Raw genomic sequence first — 19,686 nt, forward strand, 5'->3', positions numbered from 1 at the left:
TAGGGTTTGATTTTGCTGGTTATGATCCAGTTGGAAACTAAGCACCGAGGCCTGGACAGCATAAAGAAGCGGAGACAACGGACATCCTTGTCTCAGGCCCCTAGAAGCTTGGAAGAAGTCAGTGGAACGGCCATTGACCAAAGGCGCAATCCATGGAGAGGCAATACAGGCTTTCACCCAGTTTATGAAGTCTGTTGAGAAGCCTAGCTTCATCATAACTGCGAACAAAAATTCATGTCTCACTCTATCAAAAGCGTTAGCTAAATCGAGCTTAATCACCATACCTTTCTCGTTTCTTTGGCAACTAGAGTGAACTGCTTCTTGGACCAGCACAATGTTGTCCAATATCTTTCTTCCTTTTATGAATCCACCTTGATTTTCAAGGATGATGTCTGGAAAAATGTTTTTAAGCCTGTTGGCTATTATTTTGGAGATCAGCTTATAACTGGAATTGCACAAGGATATTGGCCTAAATCTGCTGAAGTCTGGGGCGCCTTTCTCTTTTGGGATCAAGGCAAGAAAGGCTGAGTTGATGCCATCACCCAGCTTTACACAATTCTGGGATTTTCTGATCATTCTCAATAGGTCTTTTTTAATTGTTGACCAGCAAGTCAAAAGAAACCTGACAGAGAACCCATCTGGGCCTGGGGCTTTATCGGGCTTCATGCTGTTCAGAACGTCCTTTAGCTCTTCCATACTAATCGGAGCTATCAGCATGGCATTGTCTGAATCCTGGACGCAATTGGGGATTAAATCGATCGGATAGGAATGGGGATCAATAGCTGGTTCTTCAGGAGCCGAATATAGATCTTGATAGAAGGAATATGCAGCTTTTTTAATGCCTTCGAAATCCTTAATCACAGAATTTTGATAATGAATCTCAGAGACTGATTTGAAATTCTTTCGGGCTTCAGCTTGTTTATGAAAGAAGCTGGTGTTCTTATCTCCGGACTACAGCCAAAGGTTCCTAGACTTCTGTCACCAAAATTCTTCCTCCTCCCTGCTAGATCTATGAACCTCTTTTTGGAGCTCGACTTCTTTTAGGAGCAGGGATTGAGAAACAGGACTATGCTCCATATCTAACTGATGAGCAGCGGGCCTGTTTAGATTTTCTTTTCTTTTGGCTGAGGGGGATTGCAGTCTTTTGGCCCAATCTTTAAGATTTCTTTTTAGAACCCTGATTTTCTCTTCCCACACAAAGAATGGAGAGCCATGGACATGCCTATTCCAAGATTCAGAGACCACCTCTTGAAAGCCTTCTTGTTGGATCCAAATAGGGCTGAACCGAAAGGGAATAGGGCCAAGGTTGTTATCCAAGGAAAGCTCGAGAAGAATGGGCTTATGATCAGAGGTGAGATTTGGAAGAATTTTAGAGGTTTCCATAAGACCGCAGGTAAGGAAAGAAGAGTGGACAAGGAATCTATCCAAACGGGCAGCAATATGGTTTGGGGCTATTCTTTTGTTGGACCAGGTGAATTTTCCTGAAGAGGGTTTAATGTCCTCCAGGTCCCAGCCCAGCATTATATCTTCAACCCATTCTCTGGCAGGATCCCTGACGATGGAGCCTCCCTTTTTCTCATCAAGGGCTAGAGTGACATTCAGGTCACCTGCAATGATGATATTCCCGGGATTTTGCTCTAAAAGAAATGAATGAAGCGAGTTCCAACATATTTTTTTCTCGCTTGGCAATACAGGAGCATAAACATTAAACATACTTACTTGCTGACCCAAATCCTTGTGGAGAAGCTGAGTGAAGAGCCAGTGGGGGCTGCTTTTTTCTTGAATAAAGTCATATATGGCGTTGTTCCAGAAGGTGGCTAATCCACCAGAGGTGCCTCTTGCACTAACCGCTCTTCCATGGCCTTTTTTCTAAAAAACTTTACTGGATTGAAGGAGAGGAAAATCCTCTAGCTTTGTCTCCTGGATGAGGAGGATTTCAGGCGAGTATATTCTCACTATATCTTTCAGGGCTTCCTCTTTCGACCTGCTACCTAAACCTCTGCAGTTCCAGGAGACGTATTTCATTATTTACTATTTTGGGGAGATGAGGCTCCTATTGGAGCCTTGTTACTCTTGCGCCCAGATCTGGTATTCATCATTGCTTTGAGAGTTTTTTGGGAACCTTGGAGGACATCTATGTAGGTTTTTTCCTCTCTCTGTTTCTTCTTGGATTTCCGCCCTCTAGTCGTCTTGATTGGGGTGACTAGCGAGTTGTCAGTTTCTGAGTCTCTCTCTTCTGATTCTCCCTTAGAGTCTGAGGCTAGACTAATGTGTTCTTCATTGCCTTCATTTCCCCTCTGACAATCCTCAGGTGGAGGGACTGTTCGTTCAGCTTCATTTACTTTCTCTTGTTTCTCCTTGTTTTCTGTTTCCTCTTGAGTCTTCTTGTCATCCACCTTTCCTCCAGAGGAGGATCCATCTTTAGAAGCAGCAGCGGCTTTTGGGTTAAACTGAGGCTTCCCCATTGGAGCGGAGTTGTTTTGTCCCGGAGGCTTTGGAACAACCTTTCCCTTTCTGATTTCTTTCCATCCTTCTTCTTCAACCGTATTCCCTGTTGGAGCTTTTGGGTAGTTTCTCTAGAAGTGTCCGTGCTCATGACAGGTTCGGCATTTGAACGGCAATTGCTCGTAGTCCAGCTTCTGATAGTGCTGCCATTCTCCAACTTTGAGTTTAATCGCTTCTGGTAGCCCTGCTTCCAAATCGACTTCCACGCAAATTCTAGCGCAAGTATATTGGCCCTTGTGATCAGCTTTGTCAATGAACCGACCCAACCCATTACCAATCTTCTGCAGAGATTGGTAGCTCCAACAGTGACGCGGGAGGTTAGGCAAACGAACCTAGACCGGCGCCTCGTTGGGGACATCGACGGATGGGTCAAAGTCAGGACTCCATTTGTTGAGATACAGTCCTTGGTTTCCCATAAAATACAACCCGTTTCTGAACACCAGGTCGCGATCTTCTTTGGTGGTAAATTCGAAAATGAAATAGCCTCGTCCTACAGCATAACAAATCACGTTGCTTTCCAGCTGAGGTCTCTAGTTCCGCTGAATCCAATCATCTGTGGTTTTAGTGGACGGCCAATGGCCCATAAACTGCCCTACCAGGCCTCTGTCAGACAACGCAAGAGCAATTTTAATCGGTTGTTCCTCTAGAAGTGCTATCTCTGGTATTTCCTCAAGTTTTTTTATGAATTTCGGCACCTCTGGGTTCTGTGGCTTCTTTCCTTTATGCGTTAACAGTTTTCGAAAAGCATCTTCGGAGGATAATGGAGGGGTGGGAGTGGACTCCCCACCCCCAGGGCCGCTCATGGCTGCGTCCAAGAACTTGTGACGGCAGCAAACCTAGTCTTGGCTCCGCAGTTCAGAGCAGAGCGCGCCGAGAAATTGTTCATTTGTCAGCAGCAAACTAGTGATCATATTAAAGTGGTCTAAATATTAAGCAATGTTTATTTAAGAAGTCAATTAAGTGAATTCTTTGGAAAGTTAACTACTCTGATGAAGATGTCAAATTATTATTTTTTGTCTCTTAGCATGTTTTTAAAATGAAATGTGCAGCTGTTCTGAATAGAACATGATTTTCTTTTCTTTTAATGACATATCATGTCTAGAGGGGTTGCACTGCAAATAGCAAACTACCTTTAGCTGTGCTTAGCCTGAGGTGTAGTTATTCCAAGAATGGAACCTTGGTGGACAGATTATTAGTCAACCTCCCCAATAAACAACACCAAAAAATTAATCGTTCAATAAGTGTTCATGATCACCTTGTTATAGTACTGATTGGATGTGAAGTTCAATTGGAAAAATAGAGGGTAGTTGTGCAGATCCATGGATTACAAATTCCTGACTTGAGAGAACGTCTTTATCTTAAATTCTCTAAACTTGAGGTCTATTTTTTTCAATAATTATAAACCTTAAATTTCATATTCCTTTGTAAAAAATGGGTATATACAGGAGATATACATTCACTAATAGAAGAGGGGAGTGTATAGATTTGACCAATATAATCTGAAAAAATGAGTCTATTTTTTTTATTCCTTGTGCTAAAGTTATAATGAGCATTTTCACCAACTTGAGATACTACATTCACTAATAGAAGAGGGGAGTGTATAGATTTGACCAATATAATCTGAGAAAATGAGTCTGTTTTTTTTTTATTCCTTGTGCTGAAGTTATAATGCGTATTTTCACCAACTGGAGATACATGTGCAATTTGCCTCCGACTACTCAGAATTGTGATTTGATCTTCATGGTTGTAATCAATCCTTTTCCTAAACAAAGATTACAAATGCATGCTTGTCTTCTCTAAGGTCAGCCACCGACCTGGCCATGTTTACAACCACAGATATACGTTGAGCCTCTGAAGTAATTGGGTATGCCTTTGAAGATAAAATGGGCTTCCTTTTTTACAACTTTTTTTTTATATCATTTTAGTCAATTGAGAGGTCTACAGTGGTTTGAGGAGCAGTTAACTGTGGACACCTTGTTTCATGATGTCTCTTCGTCTTCATCCCACGATATAAACCTGATAACCTACTGTGAAAAATAAACAAATATTAAGATGGTTAAACTAGCAATTGCACCAGAAACATCACACATTTTGGGACAATGTCCAGGCTGAAATTGAGTGCATAGCAAAAAAAACCAAACCATCTCTTCTAACTAAAATCTATCAAAATTACCCTTGAGATCTTTATCAGCAATGAGGTGCAACTTCTTTTGATTAAGATTTTTTACCTGCCCAACAAAGACACAAGAAAACAAGTCAAGAGGTGAGCTTTTCCACTTACAAAAAGAACTTCAAGGTTGCCACTGAATGTAACCATTCAAGCTTCTTCCAACTGAGCATATACTCACCCAATCAAGCATTACAACATTTTGCTTTACAGCCTGACCAAAATCTAAAGCCATTTGATCTGTAATGAGTTCCAACAGTAATATCCTAAATCCAAATACGGCAGTTTTCTCTGAAGTTTATCCTATTGAAAAGGTACTGGGGAAATGTGACATTATGCACATTATATACATTGCCTCAACCTATCACAGGGGACTAAGAAAATTTGATATGTATTATATTATAGGAGATGAAAACCAAATATTTTCTGATACATGAGCCCTTACAAGAAAAATAAGACTAATCAAATTTGATACCAGCATTATACATGTCTGCCGAGAGAGGATGCACGAATCAATGCAAGTTATTGTAAATGTAAATGTTCTAGCCATACAAAGAAGTTGAAGATGAGTACATTTAGCATTGGCAGGATTTTTGGTATCATGAAGAACAAAACGCTGATACAGGATATAGTACAAATGTCACAAAAATATCCACAAAAATATGCTAATAATATGTAATTTAGCAGGTTGCATAGTAAAATCTGAAAAATTAACAACTACATTTCTTCTCACTTAGAAGACGAATTAAATTGACTCTGTTTGATTAGAAGAGAAATTAAATTGATTGTCCTCAGTGTTTACAATTAATGGTTGCCAAAGGTAATTTGCACAAGGCATCGTGAGATCATATCCCAATTCTGATAGCATCTCTGAAGTCAGGCGAAGCCCATTAATTGCATGATCTATAAACCCTAGTCAAAAAGCACTTTGTAAGAAGTTATTTCAAGCTTTGCAAATATAACATTCTCTTATACCAACGTAGCACATGGCTTTTGTCTTCAAAATGAACACCCAATGGAACTCGGAGTTAACAAAGGAAAAAGCTAACAACATTTGAGCTCGTTTCATAGTTAAAATTTTCATCATAGCCTTACAAATCTGAGACCTCGTTGCCATTAGATGAGGAAACGGATCTAGACATCAACTCCCAATTATTCATAAATTTTAGTGTAAAATCTGCAACTTTGATAGGAAACTAGTGTAGTGCAGTTGATAATGTTCAATATATCCAATGTTTCCTCTGAGAACATCACCTCTGCTACTGGTTCAACAATGAAAATACAGGAAGAAACATTTTGAATTGCACTGACACTAGCAGCAGACTAATTTGGTATTTTGCATTGCCCTTTCAACAGTACAAGGTTTACATTTCCCGGTGGCCAAAATTCTAATCTCTATTATAACTTCTTGTATACATCATCGATTTTATTGACAACCGTAACAGACCATTCTTGTTGCTCTCAAAAAACAAAGATTTTATAATCAGCCGCTGCCAAAAATGCTTGCCTTTCTAGCTTTTCAGGGTGACATTTTCCTGGCATGCCTGACGTTTGTGTGATATAACTCTCTGACCTATGATTTTCTTATTTCTGAAAAATAATTTGATGAAGTACATGCACAAGACACTCCGTGGGAAATATACAGCCTATACCTCAAAACATCACACATTTTGGGACGATGTCCAGGCTGAAATTATGTGCATAACATAGAAACCTGAACCATCTCTTCTATTTGAAATCTATCAAAATTGCCCTAAAGATCTTTATCAGCAATAAGGCGTAGCTTCTCTTGATGAAGCTTGTTTACTTGCCAGACAAGGACAGAAGAAAACAAGTCAAGAAGTGAGCTTTCCCACTTACAAAAAGAGCTATCGCATTGAACATAAGGGTTGCCACTGAATGTAGCCATACCACAGTGGTGGTTTCTTATCCTACTGGAAGAAATCATGGCTCTGTCACTTATTCTTTCAATTATATGGAAGGATGATATTCAACTTCCATGGTGGGGAATGCTACAATATGTGAGCTTGCATGCATATTAAGTCTTCCCATTGGAGTGATTCAGGCAACTACTAATCAAGTCCAAATTTTTTCCATTTAACTATTTCTTCCTCCCAATTGAACTATCCATTTCCCCAGAAAATCCCTATGAATAGGGGCAACAAAATGGAATTTTGTACTCACCAGAAAACCATGCTACTTCCAGAGATCAATAAATTTTTCTAAAACTGAAAAAAAATGAGCTTATGTTATTTCCCTTTTCGTTTCTGAACAAAACTGATACTGGAAAAGATGCAGTTATCTTGCCTTCCAAGAGTACATAAAAGGAAATTAGTACATCAGAGCCTCTCCCATGACTACCCATGCCAGTAAAGCAAGTGTGAGCTTATGCTTTTTTTGATGCCCCATTGGGTTGTAATAGAGCTGGTTATTTGAAGTGAACTAGACTCGTGCTGAAATTTATTTGCTATTGTTGTGAAAATAGTAACCAAGTTACAATGTTGTTGCGGGATTCATTATTGGGTACTTATTGCCTGGGAAACCAATTGCCAATATCCTTTTCAAGACTTATGGAAGGATTAGTATAGTACATGCTCTTTCTTTTCTTGTAGACTTGAAGCTTGGGCACTACATGAATATTCCTCCACGTTGTGTGTATGTTGCTCAGGTGTGGCTCTTATAGTTTTCAGTTTTCACTTCTTCTATAGTGTTCAATCTTATAAAATAATTTATAAACCATAAGTATCATTTTTTCATGGGGTTCAGTTTTTTATTAACTATATTTGAGTCCAAGGGCTAACTTGTGGATGTACACAGCTTGTGGGCATAGTAGTTGCAGGTACAATCAATCTCTACATTACATGGTGGACGCTGACAGATATAGAGAATATTTGTGATGTGGACTCTCTGCCTCCTGACAACCCTTGGACATGTCCAAAGGACAGAGTAGCCTTTGATGCATCAGTCACATGGGGCCTGGTTGGTCTGAAACGCCTGTTCAGCCCACTTGGGTCATACAAAAACTTGGTATGGTTATTCCTAGTGGGTGCAATTCTTAGCACAATATTAGCTTTCTCCACTGGATTTGGTTTTGCAAGGATTGTTGCAACACTTGCCCATGTTATACTCTTCAATGGAAGGTGAGCTTTCTCGTAACTTTTTATTTGTTTTCCTAATACCATGCCATATTTGATGAACATTATTAGCATAAATTGCATCACTTTGATATTGGCATAATAAATTTTTCTTTGTTGGGTTTTTGAATTTGGCAAAATTATATAGGCTGTATATTTGAGATGGAGGTTCCCAAATGGTTTTCTACGGTCACCATGCTCGATAATACAGAGACACTGTGACTGATAAACTAAAGTAAAGGGAGTAAATGAACCATGTTCATAGTGCCAATACACTGGTCTGAGGGTAAGTGAGGTATTAAAATACCTATCCTCCAGCCAGGGTAACCTGTTCAGGTAGATTAGAAATTATATACAGCGAGCAAATGCAAATAACAGTATTCGTCAAAATGATAAGAATGAAACCCATAACCCTGTTTATTTATAGAATGAACTGTAAAGAGAGATATCAGCAATCTTATTCATTAACTGGAAATGAGTAAACCTGTGAAACACCGAGGAGATGTAACAGCATGACTACCCCATTTCTTCCAGACATAAATACATTTTTTTAAAAGACTAATACAATTGCTGAAAGGGCGAAAAGATGCTCCAGAACTTAATTAGGCATTGAACTGAATGAATATTATTACTATGCTGGGAGTGATCTTGAGGGACAGAAATAATTTCCGCATACCTCTTGGTCGCTGAAATGCAACAGTCATAACGAATACAGAGTATCATCAGCCTAAACCAAATTTGAATGTGTCAAACCGTTTAAATTACATTGCAGAAAATAAATAGTCATAGTAGATCTTATACAGAGAATTTGGACCTATTGGACCTACAGAATATGACACTGACATCGTTAGTGATGCCAGTATCAAAGGGAAATGATTATGTTTCATGATTATTTAGCAAATGCAATGCTCTAAGCACAATAATGACGAACCCGTAACTACGAAACACACATCCAACCGAATTATCACAATTTCAGTTCTAACTCAACAACTGTGAGTTGGGTTACCTTCAACTTTCAGCAGGGCACGAGTCGTTGAAGCGCTAAACCGCTTGCTGGGTTGTTTTTGTGGATCTCATTCTGAGCAAGGATACACTTATTTACTGCCTTTAACTATCAGCGGTCATGAGAATCAAGGAATCTATGTTCATATTAGATCAACGAAAACAACCCACCAAGCGGTTGAGCTCTTTAGAGACCCATGATTCACTGGAGATCTGGCAAGCGCAATCGTTGTGTACCCAGCTGTTCTTTTTCTTAATGTTGATTAGCAGTTGAAGCCAAAGATTGAGCTGATGAAAACATCCAGCTGGGCCTTACTGGAACGGACTTGGCATATGTATGGAAGGCATCCAGATCACTTGACATCAGTCTACAAAAATGTCAGACCCCTAAAACCCCTAAAGTCCAATATCTTCGAAACATGTTTGCATTGAACGCTAGTTTCATCACGTCTCTGAAAAAGGGCACCTTCTCTTCTGCACGCCAACCTTGAGAGAATGACGAAACCTTATATAGATCCTCTGCAGAAACCAGAGTTGAACGTAAGTTACTTTTATTTTTCATATAACCAGTGTCCCAAGCTATATTCCCAGCATTTGTTAATGGATGGTATTACAAAACGCCTAACAATAACTTGGTATGTATCTCTCTATCTTCATCATCGTTGTCATACTCTCTCAAACTCACACACGTCTCTTTTACAATTTCTTTCACTTGCAGTTTGTGCTGGAGAAGGCCAGGGAAACTATTGCTGGCCACAATTTGGGTTTTGTTGGACTAGAAGCTGCCAGTGCAGAAATCTAAGAATTGGCTTCAAAAGTCTCCAGTGAATGCCTCAACAATGCTTTTTCTAGTTTACCTGAAATGCCATCATTATACAAGCAGCATCAACATATGTTACAGGCTATGCATAGCCTTAATCAGCAATCTCAAGTCACATATTTTTCAATGGAGAGTTGTTTGACATCAAATGAGAGTCCTGAAAAGAATTTAGTTCCGATTATGCAGAAAGCTGGCAAGAAAAGATTGAGAAAATTACAGAATATAAATGTACCTTTTTGGCAGACTGACACTTCAACATCATTGATTGTTGTTAGTGAAGATAATCACTTGTCTACTCTGAGTGCAGTCTCTGGAAGAATGGCCTGCTGTAATATCTTGTCCCTCAAAAGCATATCTGCTATCTCCCTCCTGATTTACTGTGCAACCATCTTGACTCTCCTTGGATGAGCCATGCATATAATCTGGTTCTGTTTTGGGAATTTGTTAAATTTGGGTCCATGGGAGTACAGGTAATTCCGATTTGGGGTTCTGTTAAATTTGGGTCCAATGGAGTATTCGAAATGTTTGAGAGCAGACAAGTTTAAAGAATGTATGGTTTTTGTCGTCTAGGCATCAACCACGATTGTGTGGAGGCACTGTTGGGTTGCAGGCAATGACTATAGACTTGCTTGATGAGCCAGGAGGTGCACCATGTTTCGAATCAACAGTGAACGATGTGTTGATATTATCTAATCTTTGTTCATCTATTGCACCTGTTAATGCGATTGCCTACTATAATCAGGCATCATTAGAAGATATAAACGAGTGGCAATCTCTTTTCATGTTTACTATACTCGATTTTTCAAGGGAAATTACCAACCTGGAAGCAAGGTTGATTTTCATGCACTCATTTAAAACCAACTAGCAAATTTTGCGGGTAAGTATTGTGAGCCAGGAACCTGTTCTTTTCAACTGTTCAGTAGCAGACAATATTCTATATGGACTGAAAGGCAGAGCCATCACTGTTGACATTGAAAATGCTTCCGTACGTTTCAAAAACCTTTAGACATGTTTTAAATCTGGTTTGATTTGAACTAGAAACATGCGACTTGTATTGTCAAATTGAGAGTAAAATTAGCTGCTTCATTTGACTATTTCAATGAACATGGGATTCTCCTAAATTTGAAACATTGTCCACTTCCGGCTCAACAAATTGCAAAGAATGGCCAATGCCCATGAGTTTGTATCAAATTTTATGGAAGGGTACAATACACTTGTTGGAGAGCGTGGTGTGAGGCTGTCAAGAGGTCAAAAACAGTGGATTGCAATAGCAAGGGCATTACTGATGGATCCTCGTGTACTTCTTTTGGATGAAGCTACGAGTGCTTTGGATGCAGAGAGTGAATACCTGGTTCAGGTGATACCATGACCCGAACCATGATAGCCTCTTTGTTCTTCTATTACTCTTGATTTTTCGTCTGATCTTATTTTCTTCCTTAACAATTCCCTTGCTTGTATTTAAACAGGATGCCATGGACCAATTGATGAAAGGACGGACGGTTTTAGTTATAGTACATCGACTTTAGTTATGGTTGTTTAGTGCCCCTATGGCTTCCATGACTGCAAACAAATAATTTACTAACAATATCAACAAAGTGCCTTATGAGTATATCTACTTCAGTACCCACATGAAAAAGTGCCAACAGAGCTCTTGGTTACCATTACCATTTATAAATGCACATACATATTGGGCTTCATACAACAAGGATGTTGCAGTGCAAAAACCTTCTTGTTTACTGGATTAAATAATTCTAGAAGTAGCATAAACATAACTAGCACTGAGAGATGGTGAGATTGAATAACAGGGAAATAACTAATACTTGTATACTTGACATGCCTGGGTAGCTGGCTGCATGCGCTCTCCCTCTTTCATTCTGGTGGGCAAGATGCAAACATTTAAAAGAACAGAGAAATGGGTGTATCAATTGAATGCTTTGTTAAAATATTTATTTTATTTTAATTTTTAATAATTTCTCAAGCTCATCCTACTGTCAGCTCATTGACATTGCCAGAGCTTCATCTCCAATGTTCTTCTGGGTAACACATATCCAACGCAAACAACATGATTTCATGTAAGTTTTTTCACTATGTGTAGTCCTTTCAACACCATCACTACTTTGGCATGTTTCTTTATTTCTTTCCCTCTGCTCCATGCAAAATCTGGAGCGTAGGGACTCCATATTTAGAAAGGATGACTTACAAGATTGAAAACTGCATCTGGATGGCATATCTAGCATGATCTTGACTTTATGCACTGCATCAAAAACAATGTATTGAAAGCTCAATTTAAACTGTCTTTCTGAATCATGAGGTGTTTTACATTCACTTGATTTATTTCAAGTGCAATCAAACAACTATAGACTCCCAAACCTACCTAATGGAAAAAATTTGATGGAAATTACAATAGCGCAATAGATCTCTATTCTCTACATCTATTTGTTTCTTTTTCACTACCTTTCAAGAAGAACGAGATATGTGCCATTTAGAAAATAAGGAATAAAAAAAAATCAACTGTACTTATTATTGCTGCATCCATATCAAGTCAATACAAAATAACCATGAAAAGAATGAGATGCTACTATACCTTGAACCTTAATTTTTCCAATAGTTTTCTTTGGCTTAGGAGCAGTTCCTTCCAGGGCAGCATCTATAGAATCATTTCTCAACAGCTCTTCCTGGTTGCAATAGTATTTGTTGTAGTCTATACAAGTTGCAGACATTTCAATTTACACAATTACTTAATAATATGCAGAGTATTACCTTCATTGTGAAAGAATTTGCATTTTCCGAACTACATGACAATTAAAAGAAATCAACAAAGACAATTTTGTTAATAACCTACCCAAAGGCATTACGCAAAACAATGCACTCATTATGAAGGAATTTAGGAGCTTCCATGCGACCACTGGCCCATGCCCGGAGACAAAGATGCACACAGGCCTCATAGGCAATGAGGGCTTGCCAGGCTCCCTGCCCACTACACTCAATAATTGCAAGCACATTATTGTCAAAATGCATAGCAGATGAGAAATAACATCTATCTGATAAATAATTATTGATCTACATTAACATGAAAAACAAATCTTAAGACATCCTGGGCACGGACCAGCTACAATCATGACAGCTGGCTCATGCCCAGAAACAAAGGTGCACACATCCCCCATAGACAATAAGGGCTTGCCCACTACACTCAATGAATTGCAAGCACATTCAGGTCAAGATCCAGAGCAGATGAGAAGTACATTCTATCTCGTAATGAATTACTGATCCACATTAACATGAAAAATAAATATTGAGGCATCCTGATTGTTTCTTTTTATATATCAACACACACAAGACCTTAGGTAGGAAGAAATAGTCAAACTTGAGGTGAAAAGTGGGTGGTTGGCTTGCTGAAACTATTGATTGCCGGCAAGAACCTGCTGCCTCTCTAACATTCACAGAAGCGGGCCTGTAAAAGCAAAATCAGAGACTTTTCTTATAACAGTTTGAAGTTTCAACTCATGTATGACTATAAACAAGTGTACTCATTTATCAGACCACATTTTCCTAATTTACAACAAGACCATAGATTTATGAATCTGAGGATGTACTTTGAACATTGATCATGGAAAAATTTTGATGGAAATTATAACAGCACAATAGATCTCTATTCTCTACATCTATTTGTTTCTTTTTCACTACCTTTCAAGAAGAACGAGATATGTGCCATTTAGAAAATAAGGAATAAAAACAAATCAACTGTACTTATTATTGATGCATCCATATCAAGTCAATACAAAATAACCATGAAAAGAATCAGATGCTACTATACCTTGAACCTTAATTTTTCCAATAGTTTTCTTTGGCTTAGGAGCAGTTCCTTCCAGGGCAACATCTACAGAATCATTTCTTAACAGTTCTTCCTCTTGTTGCAACAGTATTTGCTGTAGTCTATACAAGTTGCAGACATTTCAATTTACACAATTACTTAATAATATGCAGAGTATTACCTTCATTGTGAAAGAAATTGCATTTTCTGAACTACATGACAATTAAAAGAAATCAACAAAGACAATTTTGCTAATAACCTACATCCCTGTAACAGAGAGGTTCAAACTGTGCTATGTGACTGAATAAACTGTCTTTCTGAATCATGAGGTGTTTTACATTCACTTGCTTTATTTCAAGTGCAATCAAACAACCATAAGTGAATTGTAGTCCTTGTACATGTCCAATGGGTGCTCAAATTCCATGTTTGTGATCACAGCATCGGAGTCCATCCACCATATCCACTCAGCTTCAGGGTGAGTCACCATGGCTGCCCTAATCAAAGGAATTTTGGCCAAGAACGTGAACATTTTCTTATTAATGAAGATTTGGGTTTACAGGGCGATTAAATACTCATTCTATCCATAATAAAATGCGCCTCTCTAGTATCTTTTTAGATCATGGTGAGTTTGGGATTGGTCACTTCCCCACACCTCACCCCTAAGGTAGTTACTATAATTCTGATGAGATCATGCTTCGTTTTGTCAAATGTTTCTTTATATACAGATTAAATCTACTGGCCATATATCCTCCCATAGGTAATTTGAATATTAGTACACCTTCTACTCATACCTGGAAACCTTCAAAACATTATTCAAGATCATGCCATGATGCCACAAACATAAACCTCTGGACTTCACAAGGTCACTGGTTAGGTCACCGCTAAGGTAGAAAAGGTGCCCTATAGAAGGGTTGTAGACATGCCTTTCAGATCCACTATCAAAGGTTAAACATAAGGTTGGATCACAATGATAGATCCTTAGCAGTTCTACTGTTGAGGGACAAATACATGAGGTTAGGCAACATAATAGACTTAGATCAACATGATGTTGCCTTGATCTTGTTCAAAGATTTTCTCTATTCTAGGGTCGAAACTGCTCCACATTTTATCGATCCTTACAGATCCTTCAATTACAAAGTTTGATCTCCCTAGACCAGACCGAAAAAATACTTGGATTACACCTTAGATATGCAGGCCGAAATTCTCCACAGGAAACTTCAGTCATGCGAAGGGCTTCAGGTAGATAGGTGCTGAAATTCAGAGATCAATCATCAAAGGAGGGCCAAATGCAGTTTTGTAGCTAGCGAAATTGATTAGTATGTTCTTTGCAACATTGGTTACTTTTATCGCCCTTGTCCCTTACAATACCTTATGCAAAGTTCTAAGTTGTCCTTCTATTGACACCATAAACAATCTAGGAATGTTGCTGGTCCACAAACTAGGTCTTATACTCAACTAAAATCAGACTGTGTATAAGAAGGCAAAATAGAGCGTATAGCCCATTTAATCATTTAACTTCAGAACTTCAGACATGTCCTTTGAGGGTGCCAGAAATTTCCAGAGAAGACTTCAGATTTACCTTGTAGTACATTCCAAGAACCTTCACCAGAATAGGGGTTGTTGTACCACGAGCAACTTTAAAAATATATTTAAGGTGTTAAAAAGAGGCTGTGATTATTACAGAGCCTCAGAAATTTGTTAAGGAATTTGAGTACCATCTAAAAGCCAAACAGAGTAACCCTTGAGATCAATGAATTTTCCTGAACTTGCATCGCAGAGGTATGCCCAAAATACTGTCCTGGTTGAATTTGATGTGCTTCAGGAAATAGTTAAGAATCTGTACCACGAGCAACTTTAAAAATATATTTAAGGTGTTCAGAGGAGGCTGTGATTATTATAGAGCCTCAAGAATTTTGTTAAGGAATTTGAGAACCAGCTAAAAGTCAAATAGAGTAACCCTTCAGATCAACGAATTTTTCTGAACTTGCATTGTAGAGGTATGCCCAAAATACAGTCCTGGTTGAATTTGATCTGCTTCAGGAAATAGTCAAGAATCTGAGTTTGAACTTCTTTAGGGCTGTCTATGAAAAGGGGCTTGAGAAAACCCAACGAAACCCTACCAGAAGCATAACCCAAGAAGATAATCATGAGCCCAAACTATTCCCGAATCTCATTCCAAGAAGATTACTTGGCTGCATATGCTACATAAATGCTTTCCTTTCAGATCAACGTCTCTATTATTACTGAATTTTGGTGTAATTACAAATCTGTGCTTTAGTGACAATCTTAATATAATACCCTTGTTTATTAGACAACCCCCTAAGGTAGTTACTATAATTGTGATGAGATCATGCTTCCTTTTTTCAAATGTTTCCTTGCATACAGATTAAATATATTTGCCATATATCCTCCCATAGGTATTTTGAATATCAGTAAATCTTCTACTCATACCTGGAAACCTTCATAACTTTATTCAGGACCATGCCATGATGCCACAAACATAAACCTCAGGACTTCACAAGGTCACTGGTTAGGTCACCACTAAGGCAGAAAAGGTTCCCTATAGAAGGGTTGTAGACATGCCTTTCAGATCCACTGTGAAAGGTTAAACATAAGGTCAGATCACAACGATAGATCTTTAGCAATGCTACTCAGGAATCATCCTAAATCACACATATCTAATCAAGTCTTTTGACTATACTGTTGAGGGACAACTACCTGAGGTTAGGCAACATAGTACACTTAGATCAATGTCATGTTACCTTGATATTATTTAGAGATTTTCTCTATTATAGGGCCGAAACTGCTCCATATTTTATCAATCCTTACAGATCCTTCAATTACAAACTTTGATCTCCCTAGACCAGAATGAAAAATACTTGGATGACACCTTAGATATGCAGGCCGAAATTCTCCACTGGCCGCTTCAGTCATGCAAAAGGCTTCAGGTAGATAGGTGCTAAAATTCAGAGATTAATCATCAAAGAAGGAGGGCCGAATGCAGTTTTGTAGCTAGTGAAATTGATTAGTATGTTCTTTGCAACATTGGTTACTTTTATCGCCCTTGTCCCTTACAATAACTTATGCAAAGTTCTAAGTTGTCCTTCTATTGACACCATAAATAATCTAGGAATGTTGCTGGTCCACAAACTAGGTCTTATCCTCAACTAAAATCAGACTGTGTATAAGAAGGCAAAATAGAGTGTATAGCCCATTTAATCATTTAACTTTATAACTTCAGACATGTCCTTTGAGGGTGCCGAAAATTTCCAAAGAATACTTCAGATTTTCCTTGTAGTACATTCTAAGAACCTTCACTAGAATAGGGGTTGTTGTACCACGAGCAACTTTAAAAATATATTTAAGGTGTTCAAAAGAGGCTGTGATTATTACAGAGCCTTAGAAATTTGTTAGGGAATTTGAGGACCAGTTCAAAGCCAAACAAAGTAACCCTTCAGATCAACGAATTTTTCTGAACTTTCATTGCAGAGGTATGCCCAAAATACAGTCCTGGTTGAATTTGATCTACTTCAGGAAATAGTCAAGAATCTGTACCACGAGCAACTTTAAAAATATATCTAGGGTGTTCAGAAGAGGCTGTGATTATTACAGAGCGTCAGAAATTTGTTAAGGAATTTGAGAACCAGCTAAAAGTCAAACAGAGTAACCCTTCAGATCAACGAATTTTTCTGAACTTGCATTACAGAGGTATGCCCAAAATACAGTCCGGGTTGAATTTGATCTGCTTCAGGAAATAGTCAAGAATCTGAGTGTGAACTTCTTTAGAGCTGTCTGTGAAAAGGGGCTTGAGAAAACCCAACGAAACCCTACCAAAAGCATAACCCAAGAAGATAATCATGACCCCAAACTATTCCTGGTTCTCTTTCCAAGAAGATTACTTGGCTGCATATGCTACATAAATGTTTTCCTTTCACATCAACGTCTCTATGATTACTGAATTTTGGTGTAATTACAAATCTACGCTTTAGCGACAATCTTAATATAATACCCTTGTTTATTAGACAACCCCCTGATGTAGTTACTATAATTGTGATGAGATCATGCTTCCTTTTTTCAAATGTTTCTTTGCATACAGATTAAATATATTGGCCATATATCCTCCCATAGGTATTTTGAATATCAGTACATCTTCTACTCATACCTGGAAACCTTCTTAACTTTATTCAGGATCATGCCATGATGCCACAAACATAAACCTCAGGACTTCACAAGGTCACTGGTTAGGTCACCACTAAGGCAGAAAAGGTTCCCTATAGAAGGGTTGTAGACATGCCTTTCAGATCCACTGTGAAAGGTTAAACATAAGGTCGGATCACAACGATAGATCCTTAGCAATACTACTCAGGAATCATCCTAAATCACACATATCTGATCAAGTCTTTTGACTATACTATTGAGGGACAACTACCTGAGGTTAGGCAACATAATACACTTAGATCAATGTCATGTTACCTTGATCTTATTTAGAGATTTTCTCTATTATAGGGCCGAAACTGCTCCACATTTTATCAATCCTTACAGATCCTTCAATTACAAACTTTGATCTCCCTAGACCAGAATGAAAAATACTTGGATGACACCTTAGATATGCAGGCCGAAATTCTCCACTGGCAGCTTCAGTCATGCGAAGGGCTTTAGGTAGATAGGTGCTGAAATTCAGAGATTAATCATCAAAGAAGGAGGGCTGAATGTAGTTTTGTAGCTAGTGAAATTGATTAGTATGTTCTTTGCAACATTGGTTACTTTTATCAAATGTTGTCCTCTGTTAATTTCTTTGGACACCTTGTACGTTTTCCCATATCTTTAGATCTGGACATGTTAGAGGTTGGGAATGGCAACGTGACTGCAGATGAGTACCACTCACATTTCAGCATTTGGGCTCTTATGAAGGTATTCAACATGCCAATGTCTTAGGGATGATTCTTTGCTCGTAGGCTCCTAACTTCTAGAAATCATCCAGACTAAAGTTACAGATTTCTGCTCATTACTAGTAGAAGAATTTTTTTAAGGACCTAACTGATTTCAGTACATTTCATGGAATTTCAATGTATTGTTCCAATATGACTTCTCATCAAATGGGTTTCTGAGTGGATTGATTAAATCTCTTTACGTTTCTGTTTTTGGATTTAGGCACCTCTGCTGATCGGTTGTGATGTGAGATTTTTGAGTAATAAAATGTTGGATATCCTTGGCAATGAAGCGGTCATTGCAGTCAATCAAGGTGTGTCCTTTCTCAAATCTCTGAGGGAATAAAATGCATCTATACGAAAGCAGAAGTGGCTTCATTTCCATTTGCAGAACACTCTAAAGAAAAGATCCAAAATAATTGAAGATTCTTTTCTATCAGTCTGTTGCAATAAGTTTCTTCAAATTTGAGGATGAACTATCTTGTTCTGTCAGTCTGTTGGAATGAGTTTCTTCAAATTTGAGCATGAACTATCTTGCTCTATGCAGACCCACTAGGAGTACAAGGGAGAGAAGTGAGGCAAAATGGTGATCTTGAGGTAATCACATCGATTCCATTCAAATACTCATTTTTCCTCAATATAAATCTTACTTGTGCCTAAATCTTTAAGCTCAATTATTTTCATTTTGATCTGACGAAGTTTGGGATCAAATATAACTCTGTTTATTAAGCACCCACATTCTCACTGTAGCTTGGGAGGACAATGCAGGTTTGGGCTGGCCCACTTTTGAACAACTCTATTGTTATAGTTTTATGGAATAGAAGTTCATCAAGAGCAATGATCACAGCACATTGGAAAGACATTGGACATCACTCTTCTATTTCTGCCAAAGTCAGGAACTTATGGAAGGTAAATTTCATCTACATGTCCAGATTTGCACATAAACATTTTAGGATGGTTATTAGTGGCGTGTCCGTTATACTTAATTCTCAGTTGTAGATGACATTTTTTGTTATTTCACTGATAGTCTTCTTTGTGTGGATATTACAGCACAGAACTCTTCCAGCTAATCATAAAGGCAGCCTTACAGCATCAGTGAAGCCTCATGCATGAAAAATGTATGTTTTGACATTTAGCCCCTACAGTCACACCTCTCCATTGGACTAGATTTATGATACTTTTGGGATACCATTTTGTGATAAGAAGCAATAAGAAAATAAGAAGCATTAAGAAAATCGATTCCCCTCAAGGAAGATCCAGGGCATTCTTAAGGGTGACGTTTAAGAGAAAATCATGAATGAGTGGCACTTAACAAGTTG

General features: G+C 38.3%; 1 protein-coding gene and 1 pseudogene across 2 annotated transcripts; both read left to right on the forward strand.

Annotated features, from left to right (window-relative positions):
- Positions 1–10,378: 10,378 nt before the first annotated feature.
- Positions 10,379–11,154, forward strand: LOC149176965 (ABC transporter B family member 25 pseudogene; annotated as a pseudogene). Its single transcript, XR_016258367.1, has 2 exons — positions 10,379–10,985; positions 11,095–11,154. The product of XR_016258367.1 is annotated as an ABC transporter B family member 25 pseudogene (transcript).
- A 7,121-nt stretch (positions 11,155–18,275) lies between these two features.
- LOC149176966 (alpha-galactosidase 3-like) lies at positions 18,276–19,480 on the forward strand. Its single transcript, XM_089421621.1, has 5 exons — positions 18,276–18,350; positions 18,591–18,681; positions 18,915–18,964; positions 19,118–19,276; positions 19,418–19,480. The coding sequence occupies exons 1-5, from the start codon at positions 18,276–18,278 to the stop codon at positions 19,478–19,480; spliced, it is 438 nt and encodes a 145-aa protein (XP_089277747.1).
- The last annotated feature ends 206 nt before the right edge of the window (positions 19,481–19,686 follow it).

The sequence above is a fragment of the Pinus tabuliformis genome, chromosome 4_1 (genome assembly GCF_031772625.1).
Source record: "Pinus tabuliformis cultivar Carrire ecotype Pingquan chromosome 4_1, CPIR1, whole genome shotgun sequence".
NCBI lineage: Eukaryota > Viridiplantae > Streptophyta > Pinopsida > Pinales > Pinaceae > Pinus > Pinus tabuliformis.